The sequence below is a fragment of the Prionailurus viverrinus genome, chromosome D4 (genome assembly GCF_022837055.1).
Source record: "Prionailurus viverrinus isolate Anna chromosome D4, UM_Priviv_1.0, whole genome shotgun sequence".
NCBI lineage: Eukaryota > Metazoa > Chordata > Mammalia > Carnivora > Felidae > Prionailurus > Prionailurus viverrinus.
In genome coordinates, this window is record NC_062573.1 from 91,818,906 (window position 1) to 91,840,375 (window position 21,470).

Here is a 21,470-nt window from a genome sequence, read left to right on the forward strand (position 1 = left end):
GATTTGTCACAGCTCAGCCGACGTACACTCAGAGGCCTCTCTGGACGCAGACCTGAAACCACAAGTCTAAACGGTGTACTGACCTAAGTACAGATGGACGGTGGGACGTGACACAGTAAGGCCAGGTGCTCGAGACGGAGCCCGAAGTTGTTTACAGGGAGGGGAGCGCACCTGCCCGGGGGCCCCCAGCCTGCCTGGCGGCAGGACCCATGTGCAGAAGGACCCTGCCACTCTGGCCTCCAGGTCTGCTGTGTCTGGGGACCCCGTGATCGCCTTTCTCTGTTGGACGTATTGAGGCTCCTTCTAGATTTCACGGAGAAAGAGCCCCGTGCCTTCACAAAAAAGTGGCCATCCACCAGCCCGTAAGGCCCTGAGGACCCGGGTTACCGGGAGTCCATTGGGCACGGAAGCCGTCCCTGGCCGCCCACTGCTCTGCTGGGCACCTGTGCCAGGCTGGGCCTCAGGGGCCTCAGGCTGTCCCAGAGGGAGGCTCTCCTGCCCCAGGCAGAGTTTAACGCAGCTGGGGTGCCACCGAGGTGCGCCTGGTGTGACAGAGACTGCCCCAGTCTCTGGGTGTTTGCAATACCCTGGTCTGCGGGGGTCCTGGATAAAGCCCACCTGGGGCTCCGCCGCGGCCGCCCTCGAACTCACATGGCCATCTCAAACTGTTCCATCCATTTCCGCTTCATGTCCTCTGTCTTGCAGAAAAACTGGAAGCCCTGCTTTCCTTGGAGGTGGATTAGATAGAAGCCGTAGGACCACTGCGGGAGGAGACGGGGCACCAGCTCACAACTGGCATGGGCTTGGGCACGAGGACACACACGCACGCGTGTCCAGGTCACCCGTTCCTGCACCTGCGTGCACGTGGACGGCACACCCATGCCTGTGTCTGCACGTGCACACGCACGTGCACACCCTTCTCACAAGACGTCCAGGGACCCCTCTCCTACCCCCTCCGAGGTGTGCCCTCGACTGAACTCTCATCGGGTTCAGCCAGGGCCGTCTCTAAGGCTGGAGCTGGGTCCCCAGGGAGCCTGTGCTCAGAACGGGCCTGCCCACTTTCAGTTCCTAAATGTGATGCTAAAAAACTCACTGCTCTGAAGTACAAGAACAGAAACCAAACAAAACAAAAGGTTGGAGAAGGCCGTGGGCTGAGCGGGGGGCGGGGGGGGGGTCCTGCAGCAGAGCCAGCCCACAGCTGCCCTGACCACCCACCAGGCCTGGCCATCTCTAGGGGCTTTCTAAGAGGCCCAGAAAGAGTGCGGAAAGTCTGAGCCCAATTGTGTTAGAAAAAATGGAGGAAGAAAGAAATGAGGGAGGGAGGAGACGGGGAAGGAGAGAAGGAAGGAAGGGGAGGGGGGGAAGGGAAGGAGGGAAGCAGGGAAAGGAGGAGGAGAGGGGAAGAAAATAGGACAGACACAGAGTGAGAATACACAAAAGCCCCGCCCACTGAAAGACCACCTGTGGTCCTTCACCAGGAGGGACCTGGGGGTGGGCGGGGCCAGGGCAGGCAGGTGGGCCTTCCTTCCTACTCTCTGTAATGGCGTTCTTCATCATGAATGCACACCACCTTCCTGATGAAGACACCGAGGGCCTGACCAAGGAAGAAGAAAGCCAGGAGCCTGGCCCTGGCCCTGCTCGGGCCCACCTGGGGCCCCCACTCCCGCTCAGGCTCAGGAAGGAAGGGCCGGCTGGGCCCTGAGGGAAGGAAGGCAAAGGAAGAGGGTGCTTACCATTTTCCCATGAGACTAGGAAGCATGAGGAGAGGGGAGGAAAAGGGGAGACAGATGGTTAAGAGATTCAGCCTGGACCTGTGCTGGGCACCGCAGCCCTGGACCCTCCACTGCCAAGGGCAAGGTCCTGCCTCCCAGAGCCAGGGGCTGGGCCCGGGGACTGTGCCTTCAGCCCCGAACCTGGGGAAGTGTTTCAGACATCGGGTGGGGATGAGTGGTTTACCCCCAATAGCCCTTCCAGAAGGTAGCTGCATTCTGTATTGCAAGCTCTGAAGTCCAGAGTCTGGAATTTTCAGCACATTGGCTCCTGGTCCCCAGATCTAGCCTGGGATGCACACAGTAGGTGCTCAAACACTGAATGCAATAGCCTCCAAACCAGACTGAACCAGGGCGGGTGGCAGCTCCACCCCAGCAGTCACAGCCCGCTACCAGTAGTCATGGCCCCACCCCCAGCAGCAGTCCCCCTCCACCCTCCAGGAGTCACAGCCCCACCCCAGCACTCACGGCTCCACCCCCGGCAGTCACAGCCCTACCTTCCAGCAGCCATGCCCTCACCCCAGCAGCCATGCCCTCACCCCCAAAAGCCAAGCCCCACGCCCAGCAGTCACACCCCTGCCCCTAGCAGCAGTCATGGCCTCCCTCAGCAGCCATGCCCCGCCCCCAGCGGCCCCGCCCTGTCCTAGCAGCCAAGCCCCACCCCCAGCAGTCCCACCCTGCCCCTAGCAGCAGTCATGGCCCCCCTCAGCAGCCATGCTCCGCCCCCAGCGGTCCCGCCCCACCCCCAGCTGCCAAAGCCCCACCCCCAGCAGCCACGGCCCCACCCTCCAGAAGCCATGCTCCACCCCCATAGCCACAGCCCCGCCTCAGCTACCACAGCCCCCTGGCTGGTCTTGGTGTCTGAGGACCCACAGTGAGGCCCACTCGGACCCCTCCTCCAAAGGGAAGTCCTGCTTACTGCAGGGGGAAGGTGGGCTGGAGTCAGATGGCCGTGGTCTCAGCTTGGCTCTCTCCAGAGCCCCTCTGCATTCCCCTCACCTGGGAACCATGAGCCCAGGGGCGTCCCCGCCTCGAGAAAAGTCAGACAAAGGGCCAGGGAAGCGCCGGACTTGGCACGGAGTGAACGTGCTGTCCTCAGAAGTCAGAGGGACAAGAGGGTGACAGAAGGGAAGCCCCTGTCCGCACTGCAGAGCCACCCAGTCGGTGTCAGTGCTGACCTCCGGCCCGGCTCACGCCGTTCTCAAGGCCTCCCCACGACTCCTCCCTCAGCCCAGAAGGCTGCCGGCCACCAGGCGGCCCAGGGCCCACCTTCTTGACGTCCTTGTTGTTCATGGGGTCGTCGGTCATCTTGTGGAAGAGCAGCTCGATGACCTCCTTCAGCTCATAGCTGTAGCCCCTCCTCTTGCAGACGATGACCACCTTGTCAAACAGGAACAAGTACCTGGCCCAGCAGTGCGGCCAGGGGCTCCATCAGTGCGGCCAGCGCCCCGTGCTCCGAGGCCCCGGACAGCCAGCGTGCGGCCGGGGTGGGCAGCAGGAGGGCTGATCCCTCACCGACCCGGAGCCCCACCCCTACGCCTGGCTCATCTGCCATCTCTGACCGCCTCCCGTCCCCCCGCTCCCCCACTGGGAGGTCTCAGCTTCTCCATACAACTCCCCCAGGAAGCCCTCCTTGGCTACCTGCCCCCATGGCCCAAGGATCATATGGGTCCTGAGGCCCCCACGCTCCATCCTCCACCAGACTGGAAGCCTTGTGGGGGCAGGATCCCTATCTACCGTGACCCCAGCCACAGCCCCAGGCCTCGCACAGAGTAGGTGGTGTGGAGGGCTCTGAACAAGCAGGGGCCGTGCGAAGCTAAGCCCTCCCCTGCAGTCACGCAGCAGGGAGCTCGCGCAGCCTCGCTGCCCGTGCCAGTCCCGGGGAGCCTGGGAGCTCGCACGCCAGGGCCTCTGGCTGCCCCCTAGCCTAGCCCAGCCCGGTGCCAGCTGCGGGCAGGGCGGCCACTGGCTGGTGTGGTGTGGACGGTCTCACGAGAAGGAAGGAAGAGACTGAGGCAGGACACAGGGCTGACCGGGCACGCGGCTCCTTCCCCGGGAAAAGCCGCTTCCAGGCCGCTGGGGAGCGGGTGCCCGACCACCCCGGGCTGCCACCCTGCCCGCTCACCTATCTTGCTTCGTGTGGTTGACTATGGACCGGACCTTCAGTTCCCCGTCAATCTTCGGCCTCCCGAACTCCTCCAGTTTCACCTGCTGGAAAGAGAGGGCGAGGCTGTGAGCCCCAGCGCCGGAGCGGGGCGGGCGCCCAGGCGGGCCTGCTTCCCACGGACGCGGGAGGCAGAACCGAGGGATGGGAGCCTGTGCCTCCCGGCTGGTGCGCAGGGCAGGGTGGGAGGGGATGGCGGGGGAGGACCGGGCCCTCCCCTGGCCCCGTGGAGCACTCCCTTCAGCACGGCGGGAACAAGGAGCCATTGACGGCGTGGGTCAGGGCAACGGGAACAGGCTGCTGTTGTGTGCGGCCCAGAGCAGGGCCCTGGGAGGGAGGGCCAGGGACACCGAGCTCAAGAGAACAAACGGCGCCTATCAGACGGGGGCCAGCGCTGCTCCGCCACAGGAAGAGGCCTCGAGCGGAAGCCCTCTCCGCTCTGCCGAGATCTCATTTCGCTGGGCTTGTATCTCCACCCCGCTTCGATTCAGGGAGGGCGCGTCGTGACGCGTTCCCTGCGTGGCTCACAAAGGAAGGTCTACCCACGCCGGAGAGGGGAGGAGGGAAGCGCTCCAGCACGTTGGCAGGGCTGTGGCCATGACGCTACGACAGCCGGTTCCCCGTGAGATTCCTGAATTCTGCACGAGCTGTCGGGCCGAGGCGGAGAGCCCGGGGTGGGGGTGGGGGTGGGGGTGGGGGGCCAAGCACCCACGCGGCCGCCAGCCCCGGCCCGCGTCCCACCTCTGATGTGCCGAAGCCGACGGACCACGTCCACCCGCCGGTGACGGGGTCCGCGGGAGAACCGCAGGGCCGGGCACGCACCCGGCCCAGGGGACGCTCCACGCTGCTCAGCACCGCTGTTTCATTTTTGTTATTTAAGGAACACGATCAATCACATGTAAAAACTTCTTTAAAAAAACACCCCAAAACATCGGTGATCAGGTGATCCCAGGGGAGGACCCCACCGGGCACTTAGCACCACTGCCATCGGGCTGGGGCACATCTACCCTTCACCTCCTCAGCCCTCGGCATTTTTCTCTTTCTGAAAGACAGAAAGGTGGGGTTGCTTCTTCACGCTGTTTGGCAACATCTGTTCTCAGCTGACCACACATCAGGAATGTGTCCTGTGCCACACGTGTGTACAGGTGGCCTGGTGGGTGAGGGACGGGCCAAAGGCATCCAGGGGCTGCTCTTGCAAAAGTTTCTGTGTTGATTTGCCCCTGACGGACTCACCCGGACTCTGCCCAGTTCAGGGACCCGACAGTGAAAGTGGTTCTCGGCCAGAGTAACTCTGTACTCGGGGGACATCTGGCCACGTCTGGGCCCCCCAAGGGAGGGGTGCTACTGACACCCAGAGTGCCCGGACAAGGGGTGCTGCTTGAAATCCTACAACGCACGGAACAGACCCCAAAACAAAGAATGTTTCCAAATGTCAACAGTGTCGGGGTGCAGAGAGCCTGGTTGAAACATTCAGCAGATCTCGGGGCACCTGGGTGGCTCAGTCGGTTAAGCGAGCGTCCGAGTTTGGCTCAGGTCACGATCTCCTGGTTTGTGAGTTCGAGCCCCACGTCGGGCTCTAGGCTGGACCCCAGAGAGTCCTTGGTCCAGGCCGGGGGTGGGGGGGGGGGTGGGAGGGGTCAATACCATTCCTCCCCCAGACCCTGCCCCTCAGCGAGCGGGCCACCTTCGTGCCCCACAGAGCGTGTGGGGTGGGTGAAGTGTGCACGGACAGACGGACAGAGTGTGTTCACCCACCTGCTTACTGAATATCAGGATCGTGAAAGTAATTTCTAAAATGCGTGTATAGGGTCGTAATTAATCTCCACGCTTTGGAGAATCAGCTACACTTACCAAGTTTTCTATACAACTCTGAAATTCACTGATTTTCTTCAGGGTCTCCTTGTCCCGCTTAACTTCGTTTATGTACATGGCCAAGTCCTGAAAACGAGGCGGGGGAGGGGTTGGCGGGCTGCCAGCCACCGCAGCTGGCGGCCTTCGAGACCCCCACGGGGGTGACACACGAGTAAACTAAGGCAGGAGAGGTAAATCCGACCCCAAACGGCGCGTGTCCCTGGGCCAAGAACCCCAAGTCCCTGCCTCTTAGGACAGTGTCTCTCTGCCCTGTCACTCGACCCCCTTCTAGCTCGGACAAAAGGAAAACAGTCAGCGACCTAGACTTGACCAGCCCGCTTCTTAGCTCTCGGGAAGTGGGTACCCGGCAGGCCCTGAGCTCCCGCACAGCCTCACAGAACTGGGTGACCCCAAGGTCCAGCTCCGGCCGTCCATGTGCTGCTGTCCTTCCAATGGCCACCAGGGGGCGGTGCCCGCTGCAATCCAGGCAGCCGGCCCTGACTGGGGGCCAGAGACCCAAGCCCAGCAGGGGGACGGGCCGCCTTGGGTGGAATCCCTGAGCCAGGCCGAGGTGGGGAGCTGGATCCAGCCTCCCCTCCAGCACCTCCTCTTGCTCCAAGAAGGACCCCACTGGCGGGGCAGAATCTGAGACCCTGAGGCAGAAACGTTACAGGATAGGCCTGGCTCATCAGCGACACACCCCAGCACAGACCACCCAAGGGCGGGGGACGGGGTAGAAGCCACAGATGGAGACAGAAGGCAAAAGGAAGCCCAAAGCCCGGAGGAGACAGAGGTCAGGTGTGCACCCTGGGAGATGCTGGGGGTACTGTCCCCCGACCCTGGCCAGCCGCAGTGCTGAGGGGACCCATCCCGTGCTGAGTATTGTGCCCGGCCTGGGGACCCAGATGAGCGTGATCAGGGGGGGCAACGGACACAAAAGGGGTGACAGCCGTCCCCAGGGGTCAGAACCGTGTGCGGGGGGGGGGGGCAATCATTCTGGGAAATGTCACCTTGCAAAGACTAAAGATGTACAGGCCATAATCAGGTGACAAGGAGAAGGTCCAGCCTGAGCCAACAGAGATAGAAAATGATGGGGAACGTCATTTTGGCCTGGGAGTGGCCACGCTCACCTGGAATTTCAGGCATTAGTGGCAAACACAGCCGCAAAGCTAGGCGTGCGTGTCTGTGGAGGCCCGTGTGCCCGGACGTGGAGCCTGAGCCCGACTCAGTGGGCACTGGGGAGCCATAGAAGGCTTTTGAACAAGGGCGTGGCATGAGCTGAGCTCTCCTTCCGGGGACTTACTGCACAGTAGGCTTCCAATGGACATAAGCAGGAGGGGAGAGGAGGCGTGGCTCGTTGGAATGGGCGTTTCAGAAGCAAAAGCCACAGGACTGGGCAGTGGGCAGCCCAGGCCAGATGGCCCAGACCGAGCCTAGAGCCTGGGAACTGGCAACAGTCCTGATGGACGGCCAGGAAGGCAGGAGGAAGGCAGGCCCAGGGAAGGCACCGCAGGCCGGACAAGGTTAGGGATCTGGACACTTGGGGCAAGGGCCTGAGGCTCCCTCTACCCACCCTCCCTGCCCATGGGTGCGTCCCACCCACCGCCCTGCCCCTGCTCTGCCTCTTGTCTTTCCAGGAAAAGCCACATCTCTGGTCACAGAACAAGGCTTGTGAGTGAGCCCGACTCCAGTCAAAGGACACAGACCGGGTACCTGCGGCCCCAGGTTGGCCGGGCCCCTCTCCTGCCTCCGTTTACCCACCCACCTGCATGGCTTCCAGTGCCTCTTTGAGCTGCTGCCTCTCGGGCCGATCCGCGGAGTGGCTCAGGAGTTCCTGGACGTGTGGGAGAGGAGTCACGGGTCACCGCTCGGGGGTGCCGGCCTCCGCCCCTGCTCCCACCGGGCACAGGGTGTGGGCACAGAGCAAGACCCTCGGGGCAGACTCCCTGCCCCCCCCCCTCCGGCCCCAGGCTCTGCTCTGGCTCGGCTGCCCAGCCCAGCAGACAGACAGCCAGGCCCCTCCTGGTTGACACACTGCCTCAGGGTGAGGGGTCCCCAAATCTTGTGCAGAATGGCAGGGACTTTAAGGCCACAGGGTAACTGGCTGATTCACTGAAGAGCCTCACACGGCACAGAAACCAGTCTCTCTGGCGAGTCTGTGCACAAGGGCTTCCTATTTCCACTGCTCTCCTGCCTACCAGGAAGCTCAGAGCCTGGGTCAAGGCATCAAGGACAGGCCATCTCCTAGTCCTGGTCCAAGGACGTTCTTTGGTTTCGGTTTCCCAGTTCCAGTTTCCCTTGGCCCGTTTACTGTGATGAACGTTCCTAATACAGCCGCACGGCTCATCTGGACAGATTTGCCTGCTGGCTTCTCCGTGACGCTGGCCCACCCGGGCCCCATTGACGCCCCTGCCGGCCACCGGGCCCCAATCCCGCTCCCCGGGGCGGCCGCGGAGCTCGCACACCATCTCACCTTCAGGAGCAGGTGATACTTGAGCACCCTCTGCATGGGGACCACGAGCAGGTCCTGAAGCTTAAACTTCCCGTCCTGGACCTTCAGAGTGCATTCCTGGGCATCGGGGGGAGCAGCGAGGAGATGACCGACATCCTGGCCCGGACCGCGATCCCAACGCTCCCACCCCCAGCCGCGGTGGGGGGCAGACTAAGCCCTGAACTGGGGCCAAGTGTCTGGTCCTGGCCTGGCCGGGGTCCCCAGCCCGGCAGCGTCTCCCAAAGCCCCTTCCCAAGTCAAGTGTGTGCAGAGGGGTGGGGCTCACAGCAGGCAGGCGGGGGGCCCACCCCTCTCTGTAGCCTCAGGAATCTGCAGTGGCCACGCCAGGGCTCTGGGATTCTGAGCGACCCCGGCGCTGACCGGGTCTGCCCGAGACTCCCAGGGAAGCCAGCTCACACCATCACGGGGCCACCCTCAGGAACCAGGGGCTCCCCACCGGTTTCCCGGACACACAGGGGCACTATGCGTCTCCAAGGGACGTCTTTCCCAGTGTCGCCACAGCAAAGGGACCCTGAGCCAGGATTCACTCTGGAAAGGGTTTGACTGGCCAAATACACCACAGGACCCCCAGCCTCGGGGAGCAGCTCAGGTGCCCCTGACAAGGGGGAGGGAGGGGGCCTGGAGAGGGGCTCACGTGGGAAAGTGGACAAGTACCAGAGACTGGCCCTGAGCCTGGGCGGGGAGTGGGGACAGGTGACAAGAGAGGGGGTCTCCTTGGCTTCCAGTAAACGTCTGCCACCTGGGGTCCCCGAGGGTTCTGCATAGGCCAGCACAGGGGCTCAGTCACAGCCCCTCGCCGAGCCGGATCGGGCCCCGGGGGGCTGCCTCTGCCGCACCTCCTCCTGCCCTCCCCGCCCCAGCAAAATGCCGAGGAAAAACAATCACCGAGAAAAACATCTACAACCACCATCCCGCCAGTGCCCTCACGTCCACCTTCCCACAAAACGGGCAAGCGAGGGGCCGGTGAGCTGCAGCCTTGGAGACGCAGGGACAGCGGGGGGGCCAACCGCCAAGCCCCCATTACCTCGACCTTCTGTCGGAAGTCCTCCCGGCTGGCGAGGAGCTGGTTCAGCGTGTTCTGGGCGTGCTCCATGTGGCTGCAATATTCCCCGTAGATCAGGAGCCTGGGCAGTGAACACACATACGTGCAGTTAGTGACACGCTGCGGCTCCAGGGCCTGGGTTTAGATCCCCGCGGAAGGCACAGCAGGGGATCGGCAGACCCGTCCCCCCCCACGAGGCAGCTCCTCACTCGGTAACCTGCTTCGAGGTTCCGTTCTTCCCATGTGGCTGCCTCCTCCCCCTCCCCCTCCCGAAATGCTGCCAGGCCAGGGGGCTGCCGAGACGCTGCGGACAGGGGGCTCCCCCACGCTCTCCGAACCCAAGGAAGCCCCCTTCTGTGGTTCTCACTGCCACCCCAATCCTGCCCCTGGAAAGGCCAAAGTCAGACAGGAGAGAAGCCCCCTGCCTCCCCCCTGCCCAGGGCTGGGGGACCCCAGGAAGGCTCAGACTCCTCCTGCCTGTAGGTCTGAGCACGGAGGTCCATCCTGGCTGTGCACCTGCCCGGGGTGGTGGCCCCTGAGGTCAACCCTTGTTGCTTCCAAGTGACGCCGATGCTCTCTGCCGGGGTCTTAGCACCCCCTTTCTCAGGGCAGAGTGGCGTCAGCCCCAAACGCCTGGAAAATGAGCATGGCCGCCGGGCCTCGGGATGCTGGGAGGAGCCTCGGGCCCTCTCTCCTCCCCCCCGAACACCCTCCAACACCACGACCGCCCCCCCCCCCACTTCACAGACCGGAGCCCCCAGCACTCTCTGGGCCTTGGGCTACCGACCTGAAACTTCATCTCCGAAAGCCTTGTCACCCGACTATGGGCTCGGCGCCAGGAGCACCACACAGGTGACGATGCTGGTCGTGACAAGCAATGACGGCCACTCCTGCCCGGTGCTACACGCACAACATCGGGACCCCTTCACCCACTTGTACAGGGAGGAGCAGTGAGCCCCACTCTTCAGGCAGGGAAACCGAGGCCTCAGTGAACTCGCTACAAGGTCACCAGCTGATAAGGGCTGATGGCCCCGCCCTCCAGTGACGCCCTGCCAGGTGCCAGAGATGCTGTGTCACAGCAAACGGCTGGAGGCCCCTCCTGGCCGGGCTCTGGAAGCTGGGGGCAGTCTCTGGGACACGTCAAGACACGCTGGGACACACGGGCCTGTCCACCGTGGACACTGCTCCACCGCGGGGCCCCTGGCCGGGTGCTCAGGGCCGGCAGCTGGGCCCGTTGCCGGCTGGTACTTTGAGAAGAAGCATCCTGGTCTGGGGGGCTCCCCAGGCTCCCGCTGTGGGGCCGGAGGGGCCTGGGGACAGACGACACCCACATTCCTCCCAGCTCTGGAAGGGCAAAGCTGCATGCCCGGAGCACGTTTCCAACCCAGCGAACCGTGATCCTGGAGCGGCCCCGAGGTGGGCAGCGTCTCCCAGCCCCCGACAGGCGTCTGGGCTGTGCCGTGTCGGCCCGTGCTCGCAGGCTCCAGGGCGCAGACGCTCGGCCAAGCTGCAGCCACATTCTCAAGCCACCCTGAGAACTTTGGCCGGTGCCAGCCTGCAGGGAAGCTTCCGGCATCGACAGACTGAGATTCCGCGACTCTAGTGAGAGACCGATCCAGTCCTGGACCTCACACGGGAGCTCACCTTCCCGGCCACTGTAAAGGAGAACGCCCCACGGCCGGGACCCGTGTCCGCAGCCCCGCAGAGCACCCGGCCCTGGCTGTGCCCTGGGACACGCTGACCGGACATCGCTTGGCATGAGAACCTGAGCCCTGGTTTCCACTTAAATGAGCCAGTTATCGAATTGAGAATTCTAGTATAAAAGTTGATTAAAACGCATCATCTCTGGAAGCATGGGGGGGAGGGTAGAGACTCCAAGGTTTCTGCCAGATTGTTTTAAATGAGCAGACCTGGCAACGGCCCAGCTGCCCCCGTGGAGGGAAGTCTGTGTGGGCAGTGAAGCCGCCTCTCCTAAGCACCGGGTGCTCACAGCTCTGGGTGGGCCAAGCCAGCCCTATGGGTTCCCCTCCTCAACTTCAGAACTCCCCGGGCTCATCCCGGCCCAAGGTTGTGGACAGAGCACGTCCCAACCCTGCTTTCACAGCACGCCTCCCATCCCCAGACCGCACGCTGCACTTCCTCCAGCCTCCTCCAGCCAGTGAACTTCTACTCATCCCTCAAAACCCCGCCCCATCATTTCCAGCTCTGCGACCCTTCCCCTCCCAACCCTGTCCCCGGGTCCAGGGAGGTGAGACAGAAAAGCAAGGAGACAGGTAGGGAGCCTCTGGGTAGAGGCCCGTCCAAAGCCGAGTGAGAATCTGCCCTCTGCACCGGCTCTGAGCTCCAGAGAAGGGTCTCATTTGTCCCCACACCGCAGCATTGAGCCCGGGAGCCTGGCCTGCCCAGAGGCCTTACGCCTGGCTGCGAGGGGCCTGACCATAGGCAGTGCAGCAGCTGCAGCCGATTCCGGGGGGGGGGGGGGGGCAGGGGAGCCACTGCAGGGAAGAGAGCAAAGCTTTAAGGACCTGAAGAGGCCGGGCCACGGGAGGCACTGACACCCGAGCTCAGTCTGTCCTCGTGAAACACCACTTGTAAGACAGCGGCCCTGAGGCTCTGAGAGGCGACGTGACTTCTCGAGGTGCCCAGCAAGACCCCAAAGTGCATCCATGAGGCCCCCAGACCAGTCTTCCAGGCCCCCATCCTGGAGTCCCAGGCTACCCCGGGGCTGTACCCTCGTTCACCTCCGCCGACCCGGTGGGCGGCCTGGGATGGGAAGGGAGCCGCAGGCGGGCCCGGCTGACCGACCAGAGATGGCCCGTCGGGCTGAAGAGTGACCCCGAAATGCAGGCGCCCTGGAGCCTCAGAAGGCGAGCGCATTTGGAAATCGGGTCTTTGCGGTTACGTCAAGGACGGAGAAGATAGCATGCCAGGTTCGGGTGGGCCCCGAATCCGCTGAGAGTGTCCTTGTCAGAGAGGAGAGAAGAGGCCTCATAGGCCAGAAGCCGCATGAGGACAGAGCAGAGACCGGAGGGGCAGGCCCCAGGCCAAGGGACACCCAGGGCCGCCAGCAGCTGGAAGGGGGGAAGGCCCCGCCCCCCCAGAGCCTCCGGAGGGAGCACCGCCCGCCCACATCTGGATTTGGGCCCCGTGAAACTGCGAGAGTCCATTTCCGCCCCACACGCACTCAGATCTCTGGCCTGCGTCTATGCCCTGCCCCGTGCCGGGCGGCGTGGGCCGCGGACCTTACGCTCTGAGCCTACAGAAGGAAGTCGCTTAAGGAAGTGAAAGCTGACAGGCCTTCCTTTTAACCACGAGCATCTCTCTGCTGCTGAGAAAAACCATCCGACGCTTGGAAGTCACGCAACACGCACACGGGGGCTTCGTTCACGGTTCAGGGGCTCCGTGGGGCCCCTGGGAACAGCAGCCGGCCTCGGCCACCGGGGCCTCGTGGCCTGGCGGGAGACTGCCGGGGTGCAGACGCTCGCCGCCCTGTCGGAGAGGACACCTCAACGGTGTGCGGCTGGCGTCGCTGCCTCGGGGCTGCCTTCTTTCCCCGCTGACTCGGCGCACGGGCGCCTCGCACGCCGGTCGGTAGGTATCTGACACGAGCCGGGGTCTCTCTGTTCGAGGGCTACGTCACGTAACTTCCTGAACGTGCAACTCGGACCCCGCTACGGAGGGGGAGTAGATGCATCTATCAGGCGGACCCTCACCTGCCCCCCCGGGTGACCGCGTCACTCCGTCCCTTGTCACAGAACCCCAAGGGATGCAGTGCCCAGGGACAAGGCCAGAGCAGGTCCCGGACACAGGTGGCACTCCCGGAGACACAGGCACGAGTCGGGACCACGGCCAGGTGGTGGCCAATGCTCTCCCGCCCTCAACCTCCCCGCCTGGGAAAGGAGGATCAGGAGGCGGGCAAAGGCCTCTCGGGGTCAGAGGGTCCCAGGCAGCCCTGCCGCGGGGCTCGAGGAGCTCGGCCCTGGGCGGGCTCCCTCCCTGCACGCGCTGACAGACTGACAGGAGCCACCCAGCCTCCCGAGACCCAGGCCTGCGGCGGGAACCACAACCAGAGAGCGGCGCGACCCGGCCCAACACCCTGAGCAGCCAGAGACCGCAGAGTGCCAAGCGCCCGCCTCCGGCCCAGCCTTTCTCTCGAAGCGCCCACGGGTCTGGGCGGGTGGAGATGCTGTCAGTCTTACTCTGATGGCTGCTCCTTCGAAAAGCACTTGTGCAAAAAGCTCCAGAGAGTTCCTCCTAAGAGCCAGACCCTCGCCTTCTCTCCGGGACACGAACTCGCTGTGGCCGGTTCCCTTTGTAGTCCTGCCCCACTGACCTGGCTTGGCCACCCCCAGCCACATCTCTGTTCCATCCGCATCTGCAAAATGCAAACCCTTCCCAAGGCCCAGGTCCCACCGTGTGGGACTTGTCCCCTCAGGTCCACAAGGCAAGGCTAAGAGGAACATCTGCTTTGTCTGAGGACTAAGGTTGTATGAACAGAAGTATTCGCTCCAAAAAGAGGGAGGGGATTGTCCTCTGCCACTTTGCACGCTAGTCCCTCCTTTCCGTGATGAGTTGCCAGGATCTTGCCACTAAAATTCCTCAGGGGCTTCTTCCTAAATCCCTATCTTGATCTTCTAGGCTCTTGCAGAAGCCACAAGTCACTCCTTGGACAGTCTCTGCTTTGCTCACTTCAGTCCTGCTCCTCTGGCCTCTGCCAGGTCCCAGACAGTCCCGCTCCTGCCTCTCCCGGGGCCTTCCCTGCGGCTTTGCCCCCACCCTGCCCCCACCTCAGGGGTGGTGGGCTCTCGCCCAGGTCCTCAGCGCCCCCTCCTCTGCTACGAGCCCCTACTGCCCCCACCCTCTCCCTTTCCCCGTGCTCTCGAGTCCTCTGCCTGTGAACTTGCTTCCTGACCTCCCCGTCCCGTGAGAGCAGAGCCTGTCCTGTCTGGGACACAGCAGGCCCTCTATAAATGCTCGCCGAATCGCACGTCAGGACCTCCGGTGTTGACTCAGAGACGAGGAGGCGAAGGGGCAGAAAAGATGGACGCCGGGACAGATCGTGAGGGCTGGAAAACGAACTCTGACGAGACACAGCCAGCCCCCTCCCCAAACTACCCAGACTCCGGGGCCTGGCCTCCAAAGCCTTGCTGGGCGGTGACAGAGAGCCCATCTGCCGAGCTCCCGGTGCCGGGACACGATCCATTCCCTGCGGCCCCTCTGGCCGTAGAAACAACGGTCATCCCGGCAGAAACAAGGCCCGAGAGCCCTGTGGGGCCCAAAGCTGAGCACCGAGGACGGCAGCTATGTAAAGAAAGGGCAAACACCGTGGGGCAGGCTCTGGGGCCGGAGGGGGTTCCTGGGGAAGGGCAGTCTGTCCCTTGGCCACTCGGCCTGGGGGTGGCTCCACAGGTCCGTGGCCTCCCCCCCACCACCCGTGAGGATGAGGGTCGGGTCTGAGTTGGCTTCCCCGGCACCCCAGGCTTGTAGCCAGGTGAGAAGAAAGCATTGCTGGGGGCAGGGGGCGGGTAAGGGAGCCGCCTGTCCCCCACCCCGGGGCCTGCCAGCATGCCCTCATCAGCCAGTGCCTGGAGGAAGCGCACCCACCCTCTGGCCACATCTGCCACCTGTCCTCAGGCACTGCCTGCTCCCTCGTGCCTGCCTGGGGCCCCACCCATGGCCCCTAGAAAGTGGGCTCAGGGATCCCTGCCCGTGCGGAGGGGAGAGAGCCCCCTGCCCGGAGCCACAGAGCACGCAGGGGAAGCCGCTTCAGGGGCTCGTAGAGGCCCCGGAATCCAGCCCTGGGATGGGCCGCCTGGCCAGGAGGACACGTGAGCTGAGCTGAGCGTCACCTGGCAGGTGCTGCAGGGGACCTCCCTGCAGATAAGGACGAGGTGGACCCAGGGTGCCCACCAGCCGCCCTGGGGCCTCCCCCTCAGACCCTGCAGAGTGGACCCCAGAATTGGCGTTCTTAAGCTCCCAGGTGGCTCGGACGACAGGCCGGCAGAGGAGCTGTGAACACAGAAGCTGGGGGCGCCTTCTCCAGAGTCCAAGGGGCAGGAGCCAGGGCACCACCTCCCGATGGGCCTCCTGAGACTTCAGAGACTGGAACACTGTCCTCTGGGGCTCCCGCAGCCCCGGGCATCTGGCTGGGTCCTTGCATCATCTCATTTCGTGCCCGGCTTTAAAGATGCCGCTGCCCGGGCTCCAGGAAGAAAGGCGGGGTCTGAGACCTTCGCTGGGACGGCAGAGCCACAGAAGCTTCCAGAATCCCAGTCCTCCCCTGCTGGGCTCCAGCAGGACATTCGGGGCACGGAAGGCATCTCCACACTCTTCCATCCACTGGGTTTTACAGGCAGAGAAGCTTAACAAACAGGTTCGTGGAGGCCTCCCGACAGCCATGTAATTCTTCGAGAAGGTTCCTGCGCTGGTTTCTAATGAGTTGCCAGTCTCCTGCCCCGACGATACTGGTTCCGGACGAGGGGCCCGGACGGTGGGAGGAGCCACATTCTGCATGTTTCTGACAGTGGGGAGGCCGGCACCGTCTGTGCGTCTAGACTCAGCCTGACCCCGTGGGCGCCAAGGGGAGGAGAGACGCTGCCTCGGAGGCTGACGGGCAGAATCTTTGCCCCCTCGGGCTTCACGGACACTTGCCCCGACGCCGCGGACACACGATCGGAGGATCCAGGCCTGCGCGTGCCTGTCCGGAGCCCCGTCTCCCCACGCTGGGGGCTGCGGCTGGCGGAGGCCAGGATGGCCGGGTGCCCGTGCCCACAGCTGCTGCTGCCTCCCCGCCATCCCGCCCGCCTGTCCGCCGGGTCCCGGCCACCGGAGCCCTTCAATGGCCACAGACAAGCCGCGTTGGCGATACGGGCCTGGCCTCAGTTTACCCTCGGGGCACCATGTGGCACAGACACCATCAGCGTCCCTCAGGGACAGGTTAGGAAGTCCCGGCCCCGTGACACACACCGTCGAGGAAGCGGGGAACTGACCCCACCCCTGGGCACCCAGAGCCCGGAAGCCCCTTCCTCGGACCTGCGGGGCCGGTTCGGGTCCTGTTGTTCAGCTGCCGCCCGCCACCCCTGCAGCTCGAGGGGCAGGGTCTCTCAGGTGCCAGGTCCCCGGGGGGCCTGGCAGGCAGCAGGTGCACCGTGATGGTGAGAACGGCCTCCAGCCACCAAGACCCCCAGGCACAGAGGCAGAGGGAGCTGGTGGAGTCCTCGGGAGGCCCTGCTGGGGAAGGTCACCCCTCCAGGCTGTGACGGCGGGAAGGGTGGGCAGCTCTCTCCGTGTCCCAGTGAGGACAGGGGTTCACAGGGGCTCACAGGGGCACAGCCACCTGCCTCGAGGGCCTCGCCGTGAGATTCCCACCTGAGTACCGGCACTGTGACCGTCCCCAGGCCGGAACTGGAGGCCCCGGGCGCTCCCGAGGCCCCGCGGACAGCGAGGGGCGGGCCTGTCACTCACCTCTCCTTGAAGTCCAGGAAGACCTTGGCCAGAGTGCTGCCCCCTGCCATCATGGACACGTCAATGGCCCGCAGGAAGCTGTGATGCACTTTGATTAGGTCCTGGGGAGAGAAAGCCGTGGGTGCGTGAACGGGCACACCAGGCCGCCCTCTAGAACGGTTCCCATCTGCCGTGATGAACTTAGAGAGGCCCGGGCGCTGGGCGTGCACCCCACGCAAACACTAGAAGGTGCTGTGGTGCCAGACGTGTGAAGGGACCTCTCAGCCAGCTCAGACACAGGGCGGCCCGCCGGGGGCAAGCCCTGGTGCCAGAGTGACAGCGATGGCCCCCTGGGGGGCTGTTCCCACTCAGCATCCTTGTACTATCTTGCTGTGTGCTCTCTGCCCTGATCTTAGGTTCTGCGGGATGGAGTCCCTCCATGGGGACAGGTGCTCTGTCCACGTTTCAGAGCAGCTGGGCGACCGGCAGGCAACACCTCAGGGCTCCCCACGGCCCCCGATCTAGGCTCCTGGCCCCCTGGGGCTCGCCATGGCCCCTGATACAAGTTCCCAGCACCCCGGGGCTCCCCACGGCCCCCGATCCAGGCTCCTGGCCCCCTGGGGCTCCCCACGGCCCCCGATCTAGGCTCCTGGCCCCCTGGGGCTCGCCATGGCCCCTGATACAAGTTCCCAGCACCCCGGGGCTCCCCACGGCCCCCGATCCAGGCTCCTGGCCCCCTGGGGCTCCCCACGGCCCCCGATCTAGGCTCCTGGCCCCCTGGGGCTCCCCATGGCCCCTGATACAAGTTCCTAACACCCCGGGGTTCCCCATGGCCCCCGATCCAGGTTCCCGGCACCCCGAGGCTCTTCACAGCCCCCGATCCAGGCTCCTGGCCTCCCAGGGCTGCCACAGCCCCCGATCCAAGTTCCCAGCACCCCGGGGCTCCCCACGACCCCCGATCTAGGCTCCTGGCCCCCTGGGGCTCCCCATGTCCCTTGATCCAGGCTCCTGCCCCCCCCAGGGCTCCCCATCATCCCCAGTCCAGGCTCCCATTCTGTCCATGGCCATTTGTGCTGGCCACCACCCAAGGCAGGATAGACTCTGAGTAGGGGGCACAGGGAGCTAGAGCCTCCCGAGTCTGGAGTCTGGCTCAGCCTCAACCAGGAGACCAGCACCCACCTCTTGAGGTGATAAGGGGCTGAGGGAGCCAGGCAGGAGCCGCTGCACCAGCTGCTGGCATGCTGCACCCACTGGGCATTCCTGGACGAAACCCACCCACGTGTAGCTTCTGGGGCCTCATGCCAACCCTCCCCACCCTGCCGACAGAGAGGTTTCTGCTGAAACCCTGTCCTCCGGCCTCCGAACACCAAAGTTCCCGGAGGGCAGGGCGGCTACTCCTCTCCTACGCATCTGTCCTAAAAACACCCGTAGTTCCGACCAACCATGCAGCTGGCAAGGACGCAGCTCTCCAGGACCCATGGGGACAGTCGGGCTGGAGCCTGCCTGACATCCGAGCCGGTTGGAGACCTGGGCCTGCACACGGTGAGCCGCAGGCCCGGACCCTTACCTCCAGGTTGATGAAGATGGCCGTCATGTCCGCCGGGCTCAGCACCGGCCTCAGCGGGGCCATGTAGTTCTGGAACAGAGAAGCCCATCACCGTCAGCTCGCCTGGAGGGGGCCAGCCCCCTTTGAGGCCAGAGCCACCGACGGGAGGGGCTCAGACAACCTCGCCAAGGTCCAGGGTCCAGGGGATGGGGGTTCCCCATGGGGCGGTTATGCAGGCCTGGCGCAGTGTTGCTGGAAAATGTGTGCATCCTAGGGCGGGTGTGCTCCATTGTGCAGGGTGGTGGCAGGGCGGGAATGTGCAGGGGCGGGCGGGATTGGCCTAAGCACCCACGCCCGCCACACGGGCAAAGCTCCGAGGCGTCCAGCAGATTGGACTTGAACCCTGCTGCAACCCGGGACGGGAGGTGCTACCGCTGTTCGATACATTTCCAGGAACGGAGGCCAGAGATGTGAGGGCATCACCCGTGGGTACACCTCTGGACAGTGACAGGGCCACACTTCCCACCTGAGCCTAGGTACGGCCCTAAACCTGCCATCAAAAGAGATACTCCCTGACCCGGAAGCCCCGCCGGGGCAGGGAGTGGTTCTCCGGAGTCCTCCGGGCCTGGCCTCCAAGGAGATGCACACAGGGGAGACCGTCAGGTGGTGCCCCAGAGGCCCTGTGGCGCAGGACCTGCCACCTTTCTCCCCATGGGGTCCTGGACCCTTGGGCTCCTCCTCGGTCGCCGTGCAGAGCAGGAGAGAGCCATCCAAGTGCACAAGCCTCTTCCCTGTGCCGAGGACGGGCTAGCACTCGGTTTTCTCGCGTGGGACGTGGGGTAGCAACAATGACCTCGATGGCTAGGGGAAGATTAAAATGTGACTGTCCCCCCAAGTGCTCAGCACACCGCGTGCCCTGGCCAAGCACACTCCCTGCTTAACCCGCTACGTGCATCACGCCTGGGACCAGCAGCACCTGCCCTCGAAGGCTGGCCACGTCCCAGGGTGGAGACAGATGGCCGCAGCTTAGGACTTGGGCTGTGCGGAGGGACTGCAGAGGTCTGCAGGGCCCCGGAGGGAGCTGGCCTGGGAGCTGGGACTGGTGGGGGGAGTAGACTGCCCGGGGAGGGGCCGATGGAGAGTGGGGGCCAGGGCGTGCAGCAGGGATGGGGCTGGTGTGTTTGCAGCAAGGCCGGTGGCCAGGGGGGTGGGAGGGCGGGCACACAGGCCTGGCTGAGGCTGGAGGCGGGGGCCTGGGGCCAAGGGGCATCGCAGGACTCCCGGCTGGAGGCCCTGCCATCATGGCCGCACTTGCCCTATGCTGCAAGCAAAGAGCCACAGAGGACCCTTAAACAATGTGGGATGTTCACCCAGTAAGCACCAGCAGCTGGCAACAAGGACCTTCAAGCGACAGGGAAATGTCACTGAGCCAGCGTGCACGGGAGGCCAGAGCAGGGCAGGGGGGAAGAAGGAGGCCCATCCGTGGTCTTCTGGGAGCTCAGGGGGCCAGCCGGGGAGAGAGGACTGACCAGCCATTCAGGGGAGCACAGGGTGTGCCATGGGGGCTCTGCAGGCTCCCATCAGGGGGCCTGACCATGCCCCAGGGGCAGGACACGCACAGCCATCTATGGGGTGGCCTTGCTGTGATCCCAGCTCACAGAGTGGGATCTCACAGAGAATGTCTTGGGTGAGAAGGAATACAGAAAGCACTTAACCTAGCGCTGAGTCTGCATGAAAGAGTACACAGAAGGAGGTTAGCCTAGTGCAATCGGGAACAGAAGCTGTAACGATACCCAGTTTAGGCCAGAAAGAGCAGCAGAGACCAGTTCGGGGTGGTCCAGGGCCGAGCGGTGGGAGGTGGGATCAGGGACAAGGGTGACAGCCGACGAGGACACTGGCCTGTGTGGGGAGCAGAGGCCGAGGGGTGCCTGACGGCAAAGCCGAGAGGGCCACGAAGCCTCTGCACCTGTCACTGCTGCCCTGTGTCCCTGCCTGGGGACAGCACCGCCCCAGGGGACCGGCGGTCCCAGGACGGCACCAAGGCCCACACCCACCTTCTCAATGTCCTCCAGGGTCCGGTAGTACTTGGCCTCGGTCTCCTGAATCTCCAGCAGGCAGCAGTTTCTCTTGTCGTCCTCGGACATGCCCATCTTCTAAAGGAAGGACACAAGACGTGAGCCGGGTTCCCGCCGGGCCCACCGCCTGCAGACCGCCGAGGCCTGGCCGCCAAGTGGGAAACGGAGGGGCCGGACAGGAGGCAGAAGGGGGCCCGAGCCCTTCCCCTCCTGTTTGCAGATGGGGAAACTGAGGCACAGGGAAGGGATGGGCATGTGCCTGGGGGCTGGCGACAGCTCGAGGAAGGAAGCTCGAAGGAAGCCTTGTAGAGTCTGGGCTCCCGCTGCCCTCTGTGAATCCTAGCAGACCAAGCACGCTCCAGCCCCCCCAGCATATACAGCAGGCGTGGCATGGCTTAAAGCACCCACTCTGTGCACAGGGAAAGGCTCTGACCAGCTCCGAGGACCCATGCCCACCAGCTGAGCGACCTGCGAGGGCCTCTGACAAAGATGCCAATGCCCTGCAGGCCTGGGCCTTCCCAGTGTCCCCTGGCCTCCACTCGGGGTCCTGAGGGAACAGCTCATTGCAGGCGTCACTGGGGACACGCTTCGGGGCAGAGCCTGCTCCCCAGCTCCTATGGGGGGGTGGGATGTGGCCAGAGGCGGGATTGACCAGGAGACCGTGTGGCCACAGGGGGTAGAGCCCGCAGGTGGGGGAACTGTTCAGAGGCAGCCGTGGATTTCCAGACACCCCCCTTATGTTCTTTTAGGCTGAGCGGGCCAGATCTGTCCCTAAGTGAGGCTCTGGGGAAACAGTGCTGGGCCACGTGGCATGCCATTTGGACTCATATCTGCCCTTACGCCATCGTCCTTCATCCAGACGGGGCACATCACCCAGGGGCTTCTTCCCGAGCCCACTGTCCCACCGGCCGGGGTGCTACACTGCTACTCTAGGGGCTTCAGGGGGATATGTTGGGGGCCTACGATCCCCTAAAACTAGGTGCAAAAGTGTAGTGCCTGATAGCATCTCCCTGGGGACAGGGAGGCTTTTCCCAAGAGGTCTGAGACCTTCCCCGAAAGGTGGAGGAA

The 21,470-nt window shown here is 64.1% G+C and overlaps 1 protein-coding gene across 6 annotated transcripts in view; it reads right to left on the reverse strand.

The window, feature by feature from the left end:
- The window catches only part of VAV2 (vav guanine nucleotide exchange factor 2), a 163,743-nt gene that overhangs the window by 18,286 nt on the left and 123,987 nt on the right, over window positions 1-21,470 (reverse strand). For 5 of the 6 annotated variants that reach the window (XR_007146155.1, XM_047829401.1, XM_047829399.1 and 2 more), the window contains 10 exons: window positions 20,382-20,480; window positions 18,349-18,417; window positions 16,803-16,903; window positions 9,321-9,420; window positions 8,258-8,353; window positions 7,550-7,618; window positions 5,785-5,871; window positions 3,895-3,980; window positions 3,039-3,171; window positions 652-761 (listed from right to left, as the gene is read on the reverse strand). Coding sequence is in view for 5 of the 6 variants with exons in the window: in XM_047829401.1 (XP_047685357.1) it covers window positions 652-761; window positions 3,039-3,171; window positions 3,895-3,980; window positions 5,785-5,871; window positions 7,550-7,618; window positions 8,258-8,353; window positions 9,321-9,420; window positions 16,803-16,903; window positions 18,349-18,417; window positions 20,382-20,480 (950 nt within the window). In the remaining variant the exon portion in view is untranslated. The remainder of the gene's footprint in view (window positions 1-651; window positions 762-3,038; window positions 3,172-3,894; window positions 3,981-5,784; window positions 5,872-7,549; window positions 7,619-8,257; window positions 8,354-9,320; window positions 9,421-16,802; window positions 16,904-18,348; window positions 18,418-20,381; window positions 20,481-21,470) is intronic. The other variant, XM_047829398.1, reaches the window with a different exon arrangement.